This window comes from Marmota monax, unplaced genomic scaffold, assembly GCF_021218885.2.
Source record: "Marmota monax isolate L192 unplaced genomic scaffold, Marmota_monax_Labrador192_F-V1.1 WCK01_AAM20220418_F8-fsc00122, whole genome shotgun sequence".
In the NCBI taxonomy this organism is placed as follows: domain Eukaryota; kingdom Metazoa; phylum Chordata; class Mammalia; order Rodentia; family Sciuridae; genus Marmota; species Marmota monax.
This window is the reverse complement of record NW_026695223.1, coordinates 1,598,599-1,617,765: the sequence shown is the minus strand read 5'-3', so window position 1 is coordinate 1,617,765 and position 19,167 is coordinate 1,598,599. Positions and strand designations below refer to the sequence as shown.

Below are 19,167 nucleotides of genomic sequence, written 5' to 3'. Positions count from 1 at the left end.
CTTATTAATTTTATCTTTTAATTTCTGACCAATTATAAGAAAAGTGGCTTCCCCTTCCCTTATGGAGTAGTAGCTTGATGGCTGATTTCTCTCTTTCTCTTTTGAATCACAGCAGAATCTAAGAAGAAGAAAAAGGAAGGCAAGAAACAGGAGAAGATGCTGGACTAGATGATCCCACCTTCTGAGGAACAGGAAAAGGACATCAGCAACCGGAATCAGTTAACTATTGCATTTATACCTACTGTAGGCTTTTTATTCAAAAAATATCTATAGCTTAAGTACACAATAGGCAAAATGATGAGGAAAGAAATTTTTGTAGTAGCATTTTTTAAATATATACCATAGTACCACTAGGGGCTTATAATAAAGGACTGTAATCCCATTTAGAAAGTTGACTTATAGTACATGGTAAATGATAGACACTTGAGGTAAGGTTTTTGAAGTTATGCGATATTTCACATTTACTTTTTTTTTTTTTTTTACTTTTTTTGGCAGCAATTTAAATGTTGTGAACATGTAAACTACGTATCTTTCTATCTTTCTAGGTATTTTTTTTTCACCTAGACTTTTCTTTTTTTCCCAAATTGAAAAAAGTACATACTAAACAAAGCAGCAATAAAATATAATCACTCCATTTGAGGAAAATACCTTGTTCTCTGCCATTGGATTCTTTTTTAAAAAGTAAGTCAGCAAAATGAGGGAGGGAGAGAGGCAGAACCGTGCCCTAGTGCAATGCTGTTGTTTTCTAATTAAAATATTAAAACATGATTTTTTTTTTTCATTTTGGCAGAAACAGATGTTTTCTTGATGAAATTATTTTTCCATCTGAGGAAAAAATACTAGAAAAATAAATCAAGGTGATGCTGAATAAAAGGTGCTTTTGTGTGCAATAATTTGATTTTGTGGCTCTCCTTTTGTCACCTGCACTCTTCAGTGCAATTTCAGTGAGAATTCATCATTCAAATTAGTTACATCACTATGGGCACAAATGTGACACACGTTTTTGCTACTTTCTACAGTTCAAGCATCACTAAATCCAAAATCCAAAATCTGAAACGTTCCAAAATACCAAAAATTTGGATTACAAATATGACACCACACATTGAAATTTCCATCCCTGTCTTCATGTGACGTGTTTCAGTCAAAATTCAGGTGCATAAAAAATATTGCAGAGAGTCAACCTTCAGCCTGTGTGTGTGGTGTATAGGAAACATGAATAAGTATGGGTTGCATCCCATCCCCAAGTTGCTCCTACATCATCATTTAGCCAAACAGCCCATGAACCAGGAAAGAGTTAAGGTGAACTAGAACAAAATCTCCCAAGGGAATCACAGTCCCGCAAATAGTCCAAAACCCTTAAACATTTGAAATCCAAACACTTCTCGTCCAAAGCATTTCAGATAAGGGAGACTCAACCTGTATTAGTTATTAATAGGTTCAACTGATGCTACCAAGATCAACAAAAATCACACAATAGTCTAGGAAAGTGGAACACTAAAAGCCTCTCATTGTATTAAGTTTGGGCCAGCACAGTATAAATCAAGATCTAAACACTGAAATACAGAATGATAGTTTGTACTTAGTTTCCATAAACCAAAGCTTTCATTCTCCTTTATTTATTTATTTATTTATTTAATTCTTTAACCAGTGAAAAAGACTATTTGTGCAACTCTTACCTGCTGGACTCTACAAAGAGTCTTTAAGTAAACAAGTCTTTGCTTCTACTATTCAGAGAAGTCGAGTCTAGGACAACTGGTTGAGATTAGCTTTAAATATTTATCTTGACATAGTGGCTGCTAATCCTAAGGTGATAACTCAATAAGCAAATGCCATCTACCAAGATGATTTAAGCCCATTTTCAGAAATGACAGCTTCCACATACCCTGGGCTCGACATTCATTACATACTGGTCTGATGATGCAGCCAAAGGGTTTTGGCAGCTCAGCGGCTTTGGCCATCTAGTCTAAAACTCTCTGAGCTAGGAATGCAGATGGGGTCCATTTCTCCCACTAAGTCAAAGCCAACTGCCAGAATAGAAACAGGACAAGCTTCCAGGCGTCTTATGGATGGGTGCTTCATACAAACAGAGTACCTTGTAAAGTGCAAATGACAAAAACATGAATAGTAAATATAGTCCTTTTACAAGCTGACCTGAATAAAAAAAAAAAGTACTTATAGGGATGGATGGAAAAGAAGAAAAAAGGCAGCATCTTAAATGTTTTTTTTTTTTTTTACAGCAAGTTTCCAGAGGGTAGAATGATGGTTGCGGCAAATTTTGTTAGACTTTTGTTAGTTAACATTGCCCCTTCATCACCATTTAGCCAAAACCATGAATCAGGAATGAGATCAGGTGAACTAGAACAAAATCTCCCAAGGGAAAAAGAGTCCTGTAAATAACTGTGGCATACTCCTTTATTGCAGGGCATGGCAGGAAGCCAAAAGGGCACAGTGTCTCTGCTGTGTCAGCTACCATTCCTAGCAAACCCCATAACAATGCCCCGATTCTCCATTAAAATAGGGTTGAGATGCAAATCTTCTTGGCACAGGGTATGAAACTCAACATGCCCAAAGTCCTGAGAATTATTCTACCCAGCCTCAGCTTCGAACACCTCATTAAATCACACCAAAGCACTGAAACATAAATATAAAGGAACCAGCTCCCCAAATCACTGATTCTCACAATTGCGAGAGGGGTAGAAGAGATTGTCCCTGGCAATTCATAGAGTCTCTTTCCAAATGTTCTTGGCTTAAGAATGTTACCGTGAAGTTCGTTAAACCTTGAGGATGGTAAGGAAAATGTGAAGAAGTCATGTCTGTTTCTTCAGACTTTAAGTGAAGATAAGCTCTTCCTATAGTCATTGGAAGGGTGTAAAACACTTTCACCAAAAACCTAGTGAAAACAACCTTCCAGTGACCAGAGAGTGTCCTTATTCAGCTTAGCATTGGCATCGAGAGTTCCCCCTGTATCCTGCAAGTATGGATGATGTCACCCTCATTTGTGGGCAGATTGTGAAAAAGAGGATCTTGCGGGAAGGTTTGTGACTCCACATACTCCTGGAAAAACCTCCTCATATCCTATTAGCTCTACTGGAGTGTAACTCCAAGGGACTCCAATGCTCTGAATATTTATCAAAGGAGGATTGCTAAACTGGGTAGGTGGGAAGACATGGGCATAAAAGAGTTAAATGATTTCATGTGAGTGTAATAAATTGTGAGAAAAGAAAGGCTGTGTCCTTTACCTATTGAAGGGGCAGATATTTCTTTAGAAACAAGAGGTATTTTTCCCCATAACATCTAACCCATAATTCTGCAAATCTAAAACTAATTGTTCTCTAACTTCTTCAAATAAAGAACAGAGATCAAAATGATTTTGCAAACAGAGAGAATAGAAGCCAGTATCTTCCATAAATTGAACAATTTAAAAGTAGTTCCTATACATAATAATTAGAATGTTATCAACCTTCAGTTATAGGTTTTTCTAATGAAGAAAAGCAAGGACTTTTCCTCCCATTAATCCTCTCCCAAAAGAATAAGGCAGATCAACATTCTTAGATTAGGATATCACAGCATTCAATGCACTTTTTAAAAAGTTACATTTATTTGCATGAGGAGAAATGAGCATAATGTTATTCTAAGAATCCAGGAAGTAATGCCTACTTCAAACTTATGTAGATTCTAATTCTTCTAGAAATAAAAGATGTGGAGCATCTTCATCAGAGGAAAACACATCATTCTCTTAGAAATCCACCCTCCTGCTACTTTTCTATCCTTCACTCTTTCAGGAAAGGCACCAAAAGCAAGTACAAATGCTGTATTCTGCTGGAGTCACAAGGAATCCAGTGTAATTCAGGAGTATTTCAACTCGAATGGAAGAGGAATGCAGAACTACATGTTAAATTATTTTTATCTAGCAAGAAAAATAATGAACAATGAGAGTATCTAATTTCTGTTAAGTGATTTTTTAAAAGCATGAAATAGATATACAAGCAAAACAGATACAAAGCACACCCAAATACACATTTCTTCTGCTTATATCCATTTCAACTACTATACTGGGTCACTTGTGGATCTGGTTAAAGATGCTATGTGTCTACAATCTTGCTACATATTTTCCTTTGTTCTTTGAAAGTGTTCATGAAAATCATATACCTTATCAAAGAATGGAACATGGAAAAATACCAACACCATATCCCTAGCCTCCTGGGAAGGAAGGAATGGATGCCTTAGAGGTTGCAAAGATGTGGAAATTGTGTCCACGCATTTGACTTGCTCTTAGTGAAGATAAAAATTTACATAAAGTAAACTAATCACAGAGAATGATCCTCTTTTCGATTGTCAGCTCCATCAAACACAGAGTAAAGCTTAAAATATGTCAGTTTCAGAGATTCTTGGGAGAATCACATGCATGCCTTATTTACTGTGAATGGGCAACCACAGATCGAGATATTAGCAATGAATGCCATGAATTTTAGACTTATAATTTCCAATACCATATATTTTTAAGATTGCCATTTTTTGCCTAATATTCTTTCTGAAAAAAAAGTAGGTACCACATTATTTTTTTACAAGACTCTGATAAATATAAGTTGAACTTGTCTGAACACAAATTCTTATAACCATGATGTCAGGTTATTATCATTTGCTACCATTTCAGCTATAATTGTGAATATTTTCTCTTGCGCTGCTCATGGATCAGAGCATTAAATAGATACCATACTGGAATGTAACCTATAACTTGATATGAGGAGAAAATAGCAAAAAGTCACCAGGATCAATGTAGCTCCTTTTAAATTTTGTCTCTTCTTAATGAAGATGGAATGAACTACATGCTCCTCTTGAGCTGGGGGATAGTATAATGAAGTCATTATTATATAGAATTACACAACTAAATTTCAGGATTAAGCAAACCATCCTTAGTATTTTGTCTTAATGCCTTCTAAAAAATCAATAAACTTCCACAAAATGATAAGAACTCTTTAGCTATACACAATATTTGAAAACTCATAAAATTACATACTATATTGAAAAAAATCTTTGTAACTGACTAACTTCATTATAACATTATGACATTTGAGTTACAGGATAAAAGTAAAATTCCTAAAACGCCCTGACTAATCCTCTGCTTTATTCATTCTTTTAATTATGTAATCAAGAATGAATTGAATCACAATTACCTGCATAATGTAATATTAAACTCTCTAGGAAGAAAACAAATAAAATTTGGAAATCATGGTCTCTAATCTCTTTCATTTATAGATCCTGAATACACAAAGATTTTCAAAATTAGGAAAAAGCATTAATAATGTAATGTACTAGAATCATAATGATTATCATGATTAAGGGTAGATGAGACCTAAACTTTTCAAAGAAATTATAGGACTGGAGTCTTTAGAGAATTCATAAAGGAAGGAGTTAAGTGTTGGTATGTTCCTTGGAGGATGGATAATATCTAGATGGAGTTTAAGAGTGAATTCTAAGGGCAAAGGTATGAAAATGTTTCAGACTTATGAACACAAGCAGTTTACAGTATTTGTTTAGTATTGCTAAACTAGTTTACCTAAAGCTGAAGTAGTATCTTTGAAATGTTTTATACCATCACATAAAGTTGAATTTTGCATTTTCAGGCAGCATCTCTCTCTCTCTCTCTCTCTCTCTCTCTCTCTCTCTCTCTCTCACACACACACACACACAATTATTAATGAAATATAGTTTCCTAAAACCATATTTATCCATACTATGTATTATATACTCTTGATATATTTTTCTCTTTCATTTTTCCAAAAAGCCAGCTGCAGTTCATTAATTTCATTAGTAATCTATGCATGGAGTAAAATCCTTATTTGAGCAGTTTTTCCTTCCAGACACTTTGACATCTAGCTATAACTTTATCTACTAGGCAAGAATTGATGTTCATGCTGATTTCAAGACATCATTTCTTTAGGAGAAAAAAATGCACTGTTGCAACTTTTGTCCAGGACTTTTCCATTTTTTTCCATAGTCGTCTTTTGTGGGATCAAAGCTACCTGGGCAAGAGTTTCCTGCATCTGGTGGAAGGAATTCCCCCCTGAGGCTACAGAGGTTGAGAGGCAAGATCAGTGGTCATTCAACTTCCACAAGGGCCTATGAGTAATTTGGAGATATTTCCCCAAAGAATAGGTCTGAGAGATGTTGTGTTACAGTCTTTCCATGTGCCCATACGTCTTACCTTCTCCAGTCTGCTCTGTGTCTCATGAGGTTTTCCCAGGCACCTTACCTTCTATTTCTACCTGGGAGTATCAACAAGAAGGAGGGAGGAAAGCAAGCTACTGAGGTCATTTCATTTATTCCCTGCTGCTCTCCCTGTGGGATTGCCTTAGCTACATCTCTCTAGTTAAGTTCTTGGTGCCTGTCGGGAAGTAAGTGTCCATCTCCCACCCCACCCCACCCCCAGCATCTTCTCTCTCATTATACTTATTCATGCACAGGAAAATTGCCCCTGGTTTCTGCACTACCCCTTGAGGTTTCTGGATACACTATGCATATTTTTGTAGTCCTTGTTTAAACTATTTATAAAGGTGCTCACTAAGAGCAAGACAGTAGCACCTCATAATCATAAATTAGTATACTTCAAACATGCTCTTTGAAAGAGCACCAATAATACATATATAAGAAAGTATATACCAGTTAACATTTATAATTTTTAGAGGTTTCTGTATTTATTCAGAGGAACAAAAGTTTAAAGATTTTTCAGGGATCACGATGCTTGTCCTAGAGAGAAACAATATTTTGGCTCTCTTAAGTTTGAGCATATTAGATAAGAAGTTCTATTGAGTAGTATCAGGCTGTCTTTTCTTGTTGTAAGCTCATTTCTATTTGCACTATTTTTATCTCCCACTGTTCATGCATGTTTTTTACCAATTCACCTGAGTCTTCACTGATTCCAACTAGTTAAGTTACATCAGCACCTTGGGATCACATAGGTGGGATGTTGGAGGATTGAAGTCCTAATGAATTAGATTATGACAACGAAAATATTGAAGCTTTCTATGCTCGGTGGTTAAAGTTAAGCCCTATCTTTGGTAAACAAAAGAAAAAACTTTTACCACATGATCTGTTTTAAGGATAATTGAATTAAGTTCTCTGTGGCTGTCACATAATGTGAATGTTATTAACAATAAGTTTTATTCATATTAGCTCAAGGATCAACTGCCATTTAGTGGCCTAAATAGTGGAGTTTCTGCCCCTTCTGCTGTGATAAATGGGCTCATTGCAATTGAAACTCCAGTTGAACTTCTAGCTTTCTAGATTTCAAGTGTTCTAGATCCAAAGTCAAGAGCCAATAATTGAAATTCTTACCAATTTTTTTAGAGATTTCCAATATATTGTCTCATAGCAAGGGTAAAGGGAGAGATAGTAGAGGTCTGCTCTGAGATGTAGTCAATAAGGGAGAGGCAAGATGTGTATTATCTGATTCAACTTTTCCAAAATCTTCATGCTCCTTCCCTTCATAGTAAGCCAGTAGATATCTGGCTGTCTTAGGTAACTTGCTTTGGGAAGGTTTAGTTTAGATATCTGTTCATTAAACGAGGAAACTTAACTGAAGCTGGCAAATTGAATTCTGACATTCTGTTACATGGATCCTTATCAATAAATTCAACCATATCCAAAATAAGACTTCATTATCCTAGGAATTATACCTCCAAAGTCCTTCATTATAAACACTGTTCAGTATTAGTTATATAGATTGATTCCTGAAAATCTCTTTGGACACATTTCCCCTTCTAAACACTGATTACACAAGTATCCATAAAAAATAAAATCAGTTTATTTTTATTAACTAATTCATGTATTCATTTATGCAACATGTTTATTAAGTGTTCAGTTATAGGTGCTAGGAATGCAGCAAAGAGCAAAACGAACAAATCCCCCAGTTTTCATGGAATTGACACTCCTCTGGGAGATACAGACAATGAATATTGCTCTGATTATCAGTTCACAGAAACCCACCATGGTTTAGAACAAGTCATTTTATTTCTCATGGTTCTCCTAGTGGTTTGACTGCTCTTATTTAGGACATTGTTTTGATCCATGTGTTGTTAGCTTGAGGGGCTCACACGTCCAACATGGCTTCTTAGAGGAAACAGATGAAAACTGGATTTGAGTGAAATGCTGGAAGGCTAGCTCTCTGTCTTGAAGTCTCAAGACTTCATTTTCTCCATATGGCATCATCTTTTCCTTTATGGTCTATCCAAATGGATACTTAGACTTTTAATTTAATAAGACATCTCAGACCTCAGCAAAGCTCAAAATTGAAAGCCACCATGACTGCAAATTGATGTAGCCAATGTGGAAAGCAGTATGGAGATTCCTTGGAAAACTGGGAATGGAACCAACATTTGACCCAGTTATCCTTCTCCTCCATCTGCACACAAAGGACTTAAAAAGAGCATACTACAGGGACACAGCCTTATCAATGTTTATAGCAGCACAATTCACAATAGCCAAACTGTGGAACCAACTTAGATGCCCTTCAGTAGATGAATGGATGAAAAAATATGGCATATATATATATATATATATATATATATATATATATATATATACACAATGGAATATTACTCAGCAATAAAAGAGAATAAAATCATGGCATTTGCAGGTAAATGGATGGAGGTGGAGAAGATAATGCTAAGTAAAGTTAGCCAATCCCCCTCCCAAAACAAATGACGAATGTTTTCTCTGATATAATGAGGCTGATTCATGGTGGGATAGGGAGGGGGAGCGTGGGAGGAATAGACAAACTCTAGATAGGGCAGAGGGTTGGGAGGGGAGGGGTGGGGGCAGGGGGTTAGCAAGGATGGTGGAATGTGATGGACATCATTATCCAAAGCACATATATGAAGACACGAATTGGTGTGATCATACTTTATATACAACCAGAGATATGAAAAATTGTGCTGTATATGTGTAATAAGAATTGTAATGTTGGGACTGGGATTGTGGCTCAGCAGTAGAGCGCTCACCTAGCACGGTTGGGACCCGGGTTTGATCCTCAGCACCACATAAAAATAAAGACATTGTGTTGTGTCCATCTACTCCTAAAACATAAATATTTTTAAAAAAGAATTGTAATGCATTCTTCTGTCATTTATAAAAGAAAAATGAAAGTCATGTATAGTTTACAAAAAAAAAAAGAAGAAAAAAATTTGAAAGCCACCAAACTCTCTTAAGACTTCATCCAGCAATTTGTCTGATAATATTTCTGCCACTCAAATGTTAACATGAGTCAAGGGATGGATTTTAGGGGAGTCAACTATCCAAGGAAGCTATTTTAGGAGGCATAAGTTATTGGGGCCAAGTTTGAGCAAAAGTACACAACAGAGTAAAATATATGGTTTAGGATAAATGCAACAGAAAAATAAAACAATGAAGAGCAATACATATTGCTGGGCAAAGGTTGAAATTTCAAGTTCAATGACTGGAGAAGAACTCCAGGAGAAGGTGATCTGGAAGGGAACAAAGGTAGCAAGCCACACGGTTATTGGGGAAAGAACATGTACAGGCAGAGAAAGTAAGAGCAGTGAGGCACAAGTTCTGGGATACAAGTTTCTAGTGAATTCTAGGTATTCAAGGGAGTGTGTAGATGAAATTAAGCAAGAAAAGGAGAAAGGTGCTAGAGATCAATGAGAGTAATGAGAAATGGGGTCAGTATCAATGAAGTATGGGCACTTATTTCTCTTGTGAGAAATATTGCAACGGAAGCAAAACAGAAATGTTGGCAAGAAGTTTGATGGCTTAGGTTTTGTTAGGTCTTTAAATCCTCACCAGTAAAATTGGCAAACAGCTTGTATCCCATTATTTTCCTTAAGATTCCTGTAAGGTAAGTGGAAAAGTTTTCAATTAAACTTATCAAAGTGAACAAGTTGCATGATCCATTTTTGAGTTCAGTTTTCATGGAACATCTGTAATATAACAACTGGTTAAAAGGGATGCTTAGGGCATGGTGTTACAGGAAGGCTCTGAATTTCAGTCTGTGTCTCAAATTTTAGCATCAAGTTCATCATTTCCTCAGTTTAATTTATCCATCTATTGAAACAGCCACTGATTCCTAAGATTTTATAATTAGTATCTCAGGAGACTCTGTCAATAATTTTGTCTATCAACCCTTCATTATTAATCATGGACTCTTAATTTCCCAGTTTAATGTCAGTCTCATCCCTGACATTAATGTCACATGACATTTTTAGCTCAATAATGAATTCCACATACTCCAAGATCCCTGGGGATCTGTTCCCAACTCTGCTTTTATGCTTGTTTCTGATACTATTAGTGTTATTTAGTTGCAAGAAATAGAAATTGCTATTCTCAAACAAAAGTGTATGTGTGTGTGTGTGTGTGTGTGTGTGAAGGATTTTCCTGAAAGTATTATATGATAGGTGATTCAAAGAATTAAGTAGAAGAGCCCAGGAAAGGGGAAAAGATTAGGTATATTGAGAAGCTAAAAGTCACAAATGCTCTGAGCACCTGAGCATTTTGATACCTCCTCCCATGACTTATATCATAAGATTTGGGGTGTGTGTGTGTGTTTTCTTTCCTTCTTAGGACACTGCCACTGGGAAGGAGACTCTCGTTGGCCTAAATTGGGCCAGATGGTGCCCCTGTTGTTAAAATCTAATAGCCTCCATATTGGCAGATCACCAGAATTGCATGGAAATGATGTAGAGCAATTCTTCAAAGAAGAGCCTACTTGTTGGGAACAGAAAGGAATATTAAAAACAAAGTACTAGAATGCTAATATTTTAATTTATGATTTTCAACATTAAGAATGAAAAATACTAAGAAAGAAACATCAACATGAGACCAGACATGAATCTACTGTGCGAAGATTTGGATGCAAAGAAAAGGAGCTTAGGAGGCAATGAAGAATTGTTACTGATTTTTCGTAGACGACTGAAGTGACAGTATATACTTGAAGAATTTTAGTCTGTCACCTAGAAGTGGTTAATATTATAAATTTTAATGGTGAAGCATTTAAGATGGGAAGGCAATTTAGAAATTCATTGACATTTTCCAGCTGAGAAATAATGAAGTTCATTTGGATCTGTCATTTATTTTGCTCCCGGCTACCCAATTATTTTCTCTCTAGATTATTCATTTTTCTCTTCTTCTATCACGGTTGCCTTTGTGTTTTCCTTGTGGGTCAAGGAGATCTGGCTTCATAATGCATTTTGCTTCATGCATTGGGGGCCTAATATCACACAGGGTGGTCTCTCAGGGAGTGAAGCCGGGTTAGAAAGCTGACAAGGTGCTATAATTTCCAGGATTCTGACCTTCATAATCCTACATTCTCTTTATCATGAATCAGGTCACTTAGACTAGCAGTCTAAACACCATGGATTTTGTAAGCCATCCTCTACTCAGTTATTTATGATATTCCAATAGAATAACAACAAATTTGGTTCAAGTTAACCTTGCTTCTCTCATGCTCACTTTCAACCCAGGGATAAGTGTTAGAGTCTGTAAACAAGTCAAAATAACACCTGGCATTTTGCCAGGGGAATGTTAGAGTTCGTAAACAAGTCTGGATGGTGCCTGGCAAAATGCCAGAGGGAGTGGTTTGAGAAGTAACAAAAACAAGCCATTAAGTGTGGAGATTCCTTATTAGTTGACTGATGTATCTAGTTTATGCTAATTAGATAAGCTGTGTGGAATGTATAAATACTGCTCCTGTCCTGCAATAAACGGCTCCCACTCCTGCTGTATCAACGTGCACAAGTTGTTCGTCACCCCCCGGTTATTTTGCTGCAGCCAGCCGGACTCCGGCAGATAAGAATTAGGGTGATGCTTTATATCGGAGGTAAAGTCTCTCTTTCTATCCTGTCCTTACCTAGTTCCTTTTTATTCAGCTCCTTTAAGACTGTTTTCCCCTTTCCATCATCCTCCACCAACACACTGGGTTAGTCAGTTTTTTGTCACTGTGACCAATAAATCTGACAAAAACAGCTGAGAGGAGGAAACATTTATTTTAAAACATCATGATGGAAATGCATGGTGGAGGAAAGCTTCTCAGCTTATGGCAGCCAGGAAGCAATAAGAAAGGAAGAGGCTGAGAGATGCAAACCCTTCTAGAGCACACCCCCAGTGACCTACTTCCTTCTACCAGTTCCAATCTCCTTGTAGATCATTCAGCTGTTAATGGATTAATCCACCAAATGGATTAATTCACTGATGTGGTCAGAGCATTCATGATCCATTCATTGCCTAAAACCCCACCTCTAAATCCTGCTGTATTGGGGACCATTTTCAACACATGACCTTCCAGATCCAAACCATAACACACACCATCACCACCTCATGTTGCAGTCTTGCTGTGAATATCTTAATATGTCTGCAACGACATGTGATGCAAACAAAATCTCCAGGCCAGGACACAGCTCTACATTCTGCCAGATTTTAGAATGTCTGCTGCCATGATATCCAGGTTAAGTTTGAGCAAACATTTTTACTTCTTGCTGGGTTTCCCTAATGTCAGACTCTGGCCAACCTGTGGCCTACATGTATATCTTCCTGGTGGATTTTTGATTCCCCATAGTGTGGTAGTTTTTCACTCTCTGCAGATCAATTTCCTCCCTGGTTTCCTTCCCATGAGTAACTCTTATTCATGTATAAAGGTCTCTCCTTCTAGATTTAAGACAGTCTTTATCTCCCTTTCTTCCTACAAATAAGTCGCTTCATTTTCAATTAGGTGCTATGATAGGGAAGTTTATTAAAATGAAATAGAAATGGATGAAAAAGAGAGAAAAGAAAACAATAGATAAAGAAAACATAAAAATGTGAATTTTTATCCACACACAATGAAAAGAATGTCCCTAATTCACGTCTGATACCTTAACCATGTAAGAGATCACAGAGTGCCAGATGTACAGACAAACTTCAGAATAGTGTCTCAAAAGACCTATTTTACAGGAATAAATAAATAAATAAACAAATAAGAAGGTATTGAAATACACAAATGACCTCAGGATTCCTTGGTGTACCTTACTTAACTTTATCTGAACTGTGGTCCAATAGAAATTTGGATTGGCTTTTTAGGAGCTTAACTAAAGTGTAAGCTTAGGGAATACACCTTTGCAGTTTTAGCATTGCATTCTAGGACATGTAAGGTGCTAGATTTAGCAAATAAAATACAGAAGGTATCCTTAAGTTTCAATTTCACATAAATAATACATGAAAATGTTAGTATAAGTATGTCAGAAATATTGCATGGAATATGTTAATACAAAATTATTCATTGATTATCAGAAATTTAAACTTAACTATATGAAAATAAACACTATAATGATTTCTTTAGCCCTTTACCAAATGGATCTATGGTTACTACACACTGGAGGAAGAATTCTTAGATATTTTGAGATATATTGAACTTGACAGTGACTTGACATTGATACTTAGAGATTCCAAACATCATCACGCCTCCCCATACCTGAGTTGAGGCTAACAGGAACAAGTGAAAATGTGCCCTGGATAAAGTCCAGGTCACAGATGGCCTGTTCCATCTGCAGACCCAACCAGTGGTCTCAGTTCCAGACTGTGTAATTGGAATTGATATGTAATTAGTTCACATGTGCCAGGAGGGTAGGTTGCCCAGAGGCTGAAGAAGGTGCCCAGAGGCGGCATGCAAGACATATGATTTATTGGGGCAAGCATACAAGAGAACAGTGACTGCTCCAAGAAGAGTTCACTGGTGACAGCCTTAATTGGTAGCACCTCAGTCCCTCATAGTACTTTTTCTAGTGGTCACTGGCTGGACTAGTGATACATATCCTCTCCACAGTATCCTCAGTTCTGTCAATTATCAGTGAGAGGGTTTTTTATGTTAGGCTGCAGAGACAGTGACACCATCAGCATTAGTTTACTTTGTATACCAGCATCCCAAGGAGCATGAGTCCTGGTGTATATGCAAGAAAGCCACTTTCTATAATATGCACCTAAACATTCTGGCTCTGGATTTCTCTTATTGTTTTTTAACTTGGCTAGGTTTTAGGGAACAGGAAGGAGGCATTCAAAGATGTAATGCTTTACTACCCCCTTTCCTTTATGGAGAACACATTTAGCAATTGGAGTAACCTTGATATTGGTTCATGGGCTTCAAATAAAAGCTACCATAGAAAAATTAAAGCTGCCATTGCATTGCAACCAATACATTTAATCAAAATTAGAATCACATCCTTGGAGTTGAGCTGATAGAGATTATCAATATCATGATAAACCTAAAGCATGTAGGGATTGTGGTTCTCATTTTCAGTCTCTTTAATTTGACAGACCAGTGTCTTCAAACACGGAAAGGTTTTGAAAAGTTAATAGCATACTTCAAGAATCTCCAACTGAAGCTTCTGTTCCAGAGCTGGTATCATTAAGGATGCTCAGCTATACTATAAGCATCCATTGATTTGAAAAATGTGTTCTTGTTGATTGCAATTAGAAAAAAGAACCAGAAACAGTTTGATTTTGTGGAACAGAAACTATTCATTTATAGTTTTGCTTTAGAACTACTTTAACTCTGGCATTATCTGTCTCAGTTTAGTTATTTGAGGAGATTTTGACCATCTGGACATTCCACAGAACATCAAACTAATCTACTATGTCAATGTCATCAACAAATCATACAGGATGAGAAGAGGTGGCTTGTGTGTGAGAGATCTTGATAAGACACTTATGTTCTAGAGACGGTAAGATGAACTCTATGAAAATTCAGGGAATTTCCACTTCAGTGAAGTTTTTAGGTGTCCATTGGGAAGGGTGTTGCCAATATCTCTATTACTATAGACTAAAACAAATGCCACATGTTGCTTATGCTTCCACAACAAACAGGAGCAAAAAGCCAAAGGACTTGGCAAGCCTCACTGGGTCTTAGAGATAAAATATTTCACACCTAGTAATTAGTGCTCTGGCCCATCTACCAGGTAGTGCCGAACTGTCAGCAGCAAGTGTGACATTAATTAGGAAAAGACTCAATATTAGGTCCAGACTATGGTGCATGCCACCCTACAGCTGGAGCATCATGAGCTAGGAGAGATGCCATGGAGTGGCCAATGGATGTCAATAGTAAGTAAAGATGGAATAATCATCTATGAAAAACTCTAGGGCAAGAAGGAAAAGATAGGCCCTTGGAGTTTCAAAGCATTGAACTTCTTGTCAATTCATTAAACAAAACTTATATCTTCCTGGGTAGACTATAGGAGTTTCTATAATTCCCTGTTTTTGTCAATGATTATCATCAAAATTTTAAAATCTTTTAAGATGAGTATAAAAATGATTAGTTTTATACTATTTCTCAACTATTTATATGGAAAAAATAAGTATAGATTTTCTTTTGAGCTTCTTGATATCTTGTAAATCCAGACCTTTGCAAAATAGAAGCCAAGTAGCTAAATCAAGATTTATTCCACTCAAAAAAACAACTTTAAAAATTAGGGAAATAACAATATGACTGGAAATATTTTCATAACTTTTATATCAACTGATACTTTATAATTATTTATTTTTCTATATAACATGATTACTTCATCTTAGAGTCTTCTAAATATCTGAAAATATCCTGATTCTTGAGACTAGGTTTTTAGATAGTATGTAAGTCAGCTTTACATCATTGTGACCAAAACACCAGAGACAAACAATTTAGAGGAGGAAAGGTTTATTTTGGCTCATGGTTTCAGAGGTTTAGGTTGTGGTATGTTGACTCCATTGCTTTGAACTTGAGGCGAGACAGAGCACCATAGCCAAAGGGTATGATAGAGCAAAACCATTCCTCTTGAGACAGAGCCTCTCAAGGCAGCCTGGAGACAGAAAGGGAAGAGGCCAGGAGCAAAAAATATACTTCTAGGGGAGTCTCCCAGTGACTGATTTCCTCTAACTATGTCCTCCTGCCTGCAGTTCCCACCACTTCCAAGTAGTCCATTCAGCCACCAATGGATTAATATATTGAGGAGATCAGAGCCTTAATGACCCAACCATTTCCCAAAAGCCCCACCTCTGAACATGACTATTTATATATATATAAACATATACATATATATACACACACACAAACAAACTTAGTTATTTATGTAACTATACATATATAACTATGTAAATAATAATAAATAACTTTAAGCTGAGTTTGACATTCAGGACAATCAAAGATAATTGCCCTACACTTCTGTGTTTGGTTTTATTTATAAAATCGATTATCTATAGGATATTAGATAATTCAAAGGAAAAAAAAGAATTCCATCTAAATATTAAATGGTAAATAAGCATAGTCTTCACCTTTCAATGCCTGTTTTACATTTAGCATCTACTTCCTGTGACTCAACTTCTTCCATTTAGCAGAAATCTTCCTTCTGTGAAAGTCATTGATATTTCAGGCTCTAAGGTCCTTGTTACCTGAGACTTTAAGGAGCCCACCTCTGCTGTCCTACTGTGCATATATATGGTGGATAAGGTTAGTTTAGTCTGAAGAAGTATTAATCTCTACATAGGAGGAAAATATGTAAGCAATTATTTTTGCCTGACAAATCATTATTTTATATCTGCAAAATTGTTTATAACAAGAACTTCTCACTTTCATACTCTCAATATTAAAAAAGGCAGTCTTTTTTTTGTTGTTGGCAATATTTGCATGATTCTGAAAAAAAAGTCAGCCTAGTCTTGAAGAGCCATAAAAAAGTATCTTCTTTGACATCTATTTGAATTAAGCTCCTTTAATGGTCACCAGTCATGAACTCTGTTTCCTAACTCATAAATGTTTAGGACTTATTTCAAATATGCATTTCAATTTTTAATCAAATATATATATATATATATATATATATATATATATATATATATAATTTTTAACCTATTGTCAGTGATTGAAATTTACAGAAAGCCAGTGTCTAAGAATTTGAAAAAAATGTATATTTATGTACATGTGTGTATATGCATCTACATTTAATGTTTTTATTAGTTAATTATAGTTACACATAATATTGGGGTTCATTTTGACATAACTACACATTCATGGAATATAAATTGCTTCACTGTAGTCACCAGCACTTCCTCTTTCCCTTCCTCTCCCGCCCCACACCACTTCCTCTAGTCCACTGGTCTTCCTTGAATTTATTTATAGCTCTTTAAAATTGGTCCTTTATAGATATACATAAAGGTGAAATTCACAGTTGTATATTCATATTTGTAAATAACATAACTTGGTTAATTTTATTCTGCAGTTCTTCCTTTTCCCCATCTTTCCTCCTTCTACCTCTATCCCTTTCCTCTACTCCACTGATTTCCCTTCTATTTTCATGGGGCACACCTTTTCTATTATTCGGCTCTGGCTTCTGCATATGAGGCAAAACATTCTATTCCCCTTTCTGAGTCTGGCTTATTTCACTTAGACTAATATTCTCCAATTCTATCCATTTACCAGCAAATGCAATAAAGTAGAAACTCTGTTGTGTATACATAGCAAGTTTTCTTTATCCATTTGTCTCTTGTCAGGTTTTATGGGTTAGTTCCATATCTTGGTTATTGTGAATTGTACAGCTGTTAACACTGATGTACATGTATCACCAAAGTATGTCAATTTTAGTTCTTTTGGATACACACCATGAAGCTGGGTAACAGGGTCATTTAGTGGTTCCATTCCTAGACTTTTGCAGAATCTCCATACTGCTTTCCAAAATGGTAGTATAATTTGCAGTTCCACCAACAATGTATTAGTGTACCTTTCCATGCACATCATTACCAGCACATATAGCTTGTATTCTTTTAAAAAAATAATTAATTTATTCATTTTAATTAGGTATATATGACAACAGAATGCATTTTGATTCATTGTACACAATTGCAGCACAACTTTTCATTTCTCTGGTTGTACACAATGTAGCATCACACTATATGTGTAATCATACATATACTTAGGGTAATGATGTCCATATCATTCCACCATCTTTCCTTCCCTCTTTCCCCCCACCTCACTGCTCCCTGCCCTTTGCCCCATCAAAATTCCTCAATTTTTTTCATGCCCCACCCCATTATGGATCAGCATCCATTTATCAGAGAGAGCATTTAGCCTTTGTTTTTTTGGAATTGGCTTCCTTTGCTTAACATGATATTCTCCAACTCCATCCATGTTCCTGCAAATGCCATAATTTTATTCTTTTTTTTAATGTTGAGTAATATTCCATTGTGTATATATACCGCAATTTATTTATCCATTCATCTTTTGCAGGGCATCTAGGTTGATTCCAGAGTTTAGCTATTTTGAATTGAGCTTCTATAAACATTGATGTAGCTCTGTTATTATAGTATGCTGATTTAAAATCCTTTGGGTTTAGACCAAGAAGTGGGATAGCTGGATCAAATGGTGGTTCCATTCCAAGTTTTCTAAGGAATCTCCATATTGTTTTCCAGATTGGTTGCACCAATTTGCAGTCCTACCAGCAATATATGATTGTGTTCTTGATAATTGCCATTCTACCTGGAGTGAGATGAAATCTCAATGTATTTTTGATTTACATCTTCCTGATTGCTAGAGATGTTGAATACTTTCTTCATGTATTTGTTGGTCATTTGTATTTCTTTTGAGAAGTGTTTAGTTGTTTTTGTCTATTTATGAATTGTGCTATTATCATTATTATCTTTTGTTAAAATTTTTGAGTTCTTCTTATATTCTGAATATTAATGCCCTTTCAAAGGAACAGCTTGTAAAGAGCAATCAGGGAAGAAAAGAAAATTAAAGGAATACAATTAGGAAAACAAGGAATTAAATTATCTTCTTTGCTGATGACATGTTCTTATATCTTGAAGACCCATATATCTCCACCAGAAGACTTCTGCAGTGCATAAACAATTTAGCAAAGTCACAGTGTATCTACAAGGTCAACATACACAAGTAAATTATTTTCCTATTCTCCAGTTATGAATCTGCTGAGAAAGAAATCAAGAAATCAGTCTAATTCACAATAATCTCAAAAAATTCTGGGGAATAAACTTAGAAAGTGAAAGACCTTTACAATGAAAACTATAAAGTACTGAAGAAATAAATTGAAGAAGACATTAGAAGATAGAAGACTCTTCCATGTTCTTGGATAAGTGGAATTGATAGAAGAGGGAAGACCTTCATAATGAAAACTGTAGAAAAACTTTGAAGATCTTAGGAAATGGCAG

The 19,167-nt window shown here is 35.9% G+C and overlaps 1 protein-coding gene across 3 annotated transcripts in view; it reads left to right on the top strand.

Moving 5' to 3' along the window:
• Ptn (pleiotrophin) overlaps positions 1 to 893 on the top strand; it is a 98,014-nt gene extending 97,121 nt beyond the window's left edge. For 2 of the 3 annotated variants that reach the window (XM_046434135.2, XM_058575732.1), the window contains exon 5: positions 113 to 893. In XM_046434135.2, coding sequence (XP_046290091.1) covers positions 113 to 168 — 56 coding nt within the window. In that variant the 3' untranslated portion in view covers positions 169 to 893. The remainder of the gene's footprint in view (positions 1 to 112) is intronic. The other variant, XM_046434136.2, reaches the window with a different exon arrangement.
• Positions 894 to 19,167: the final 18,274 nt, after the last annotated feature.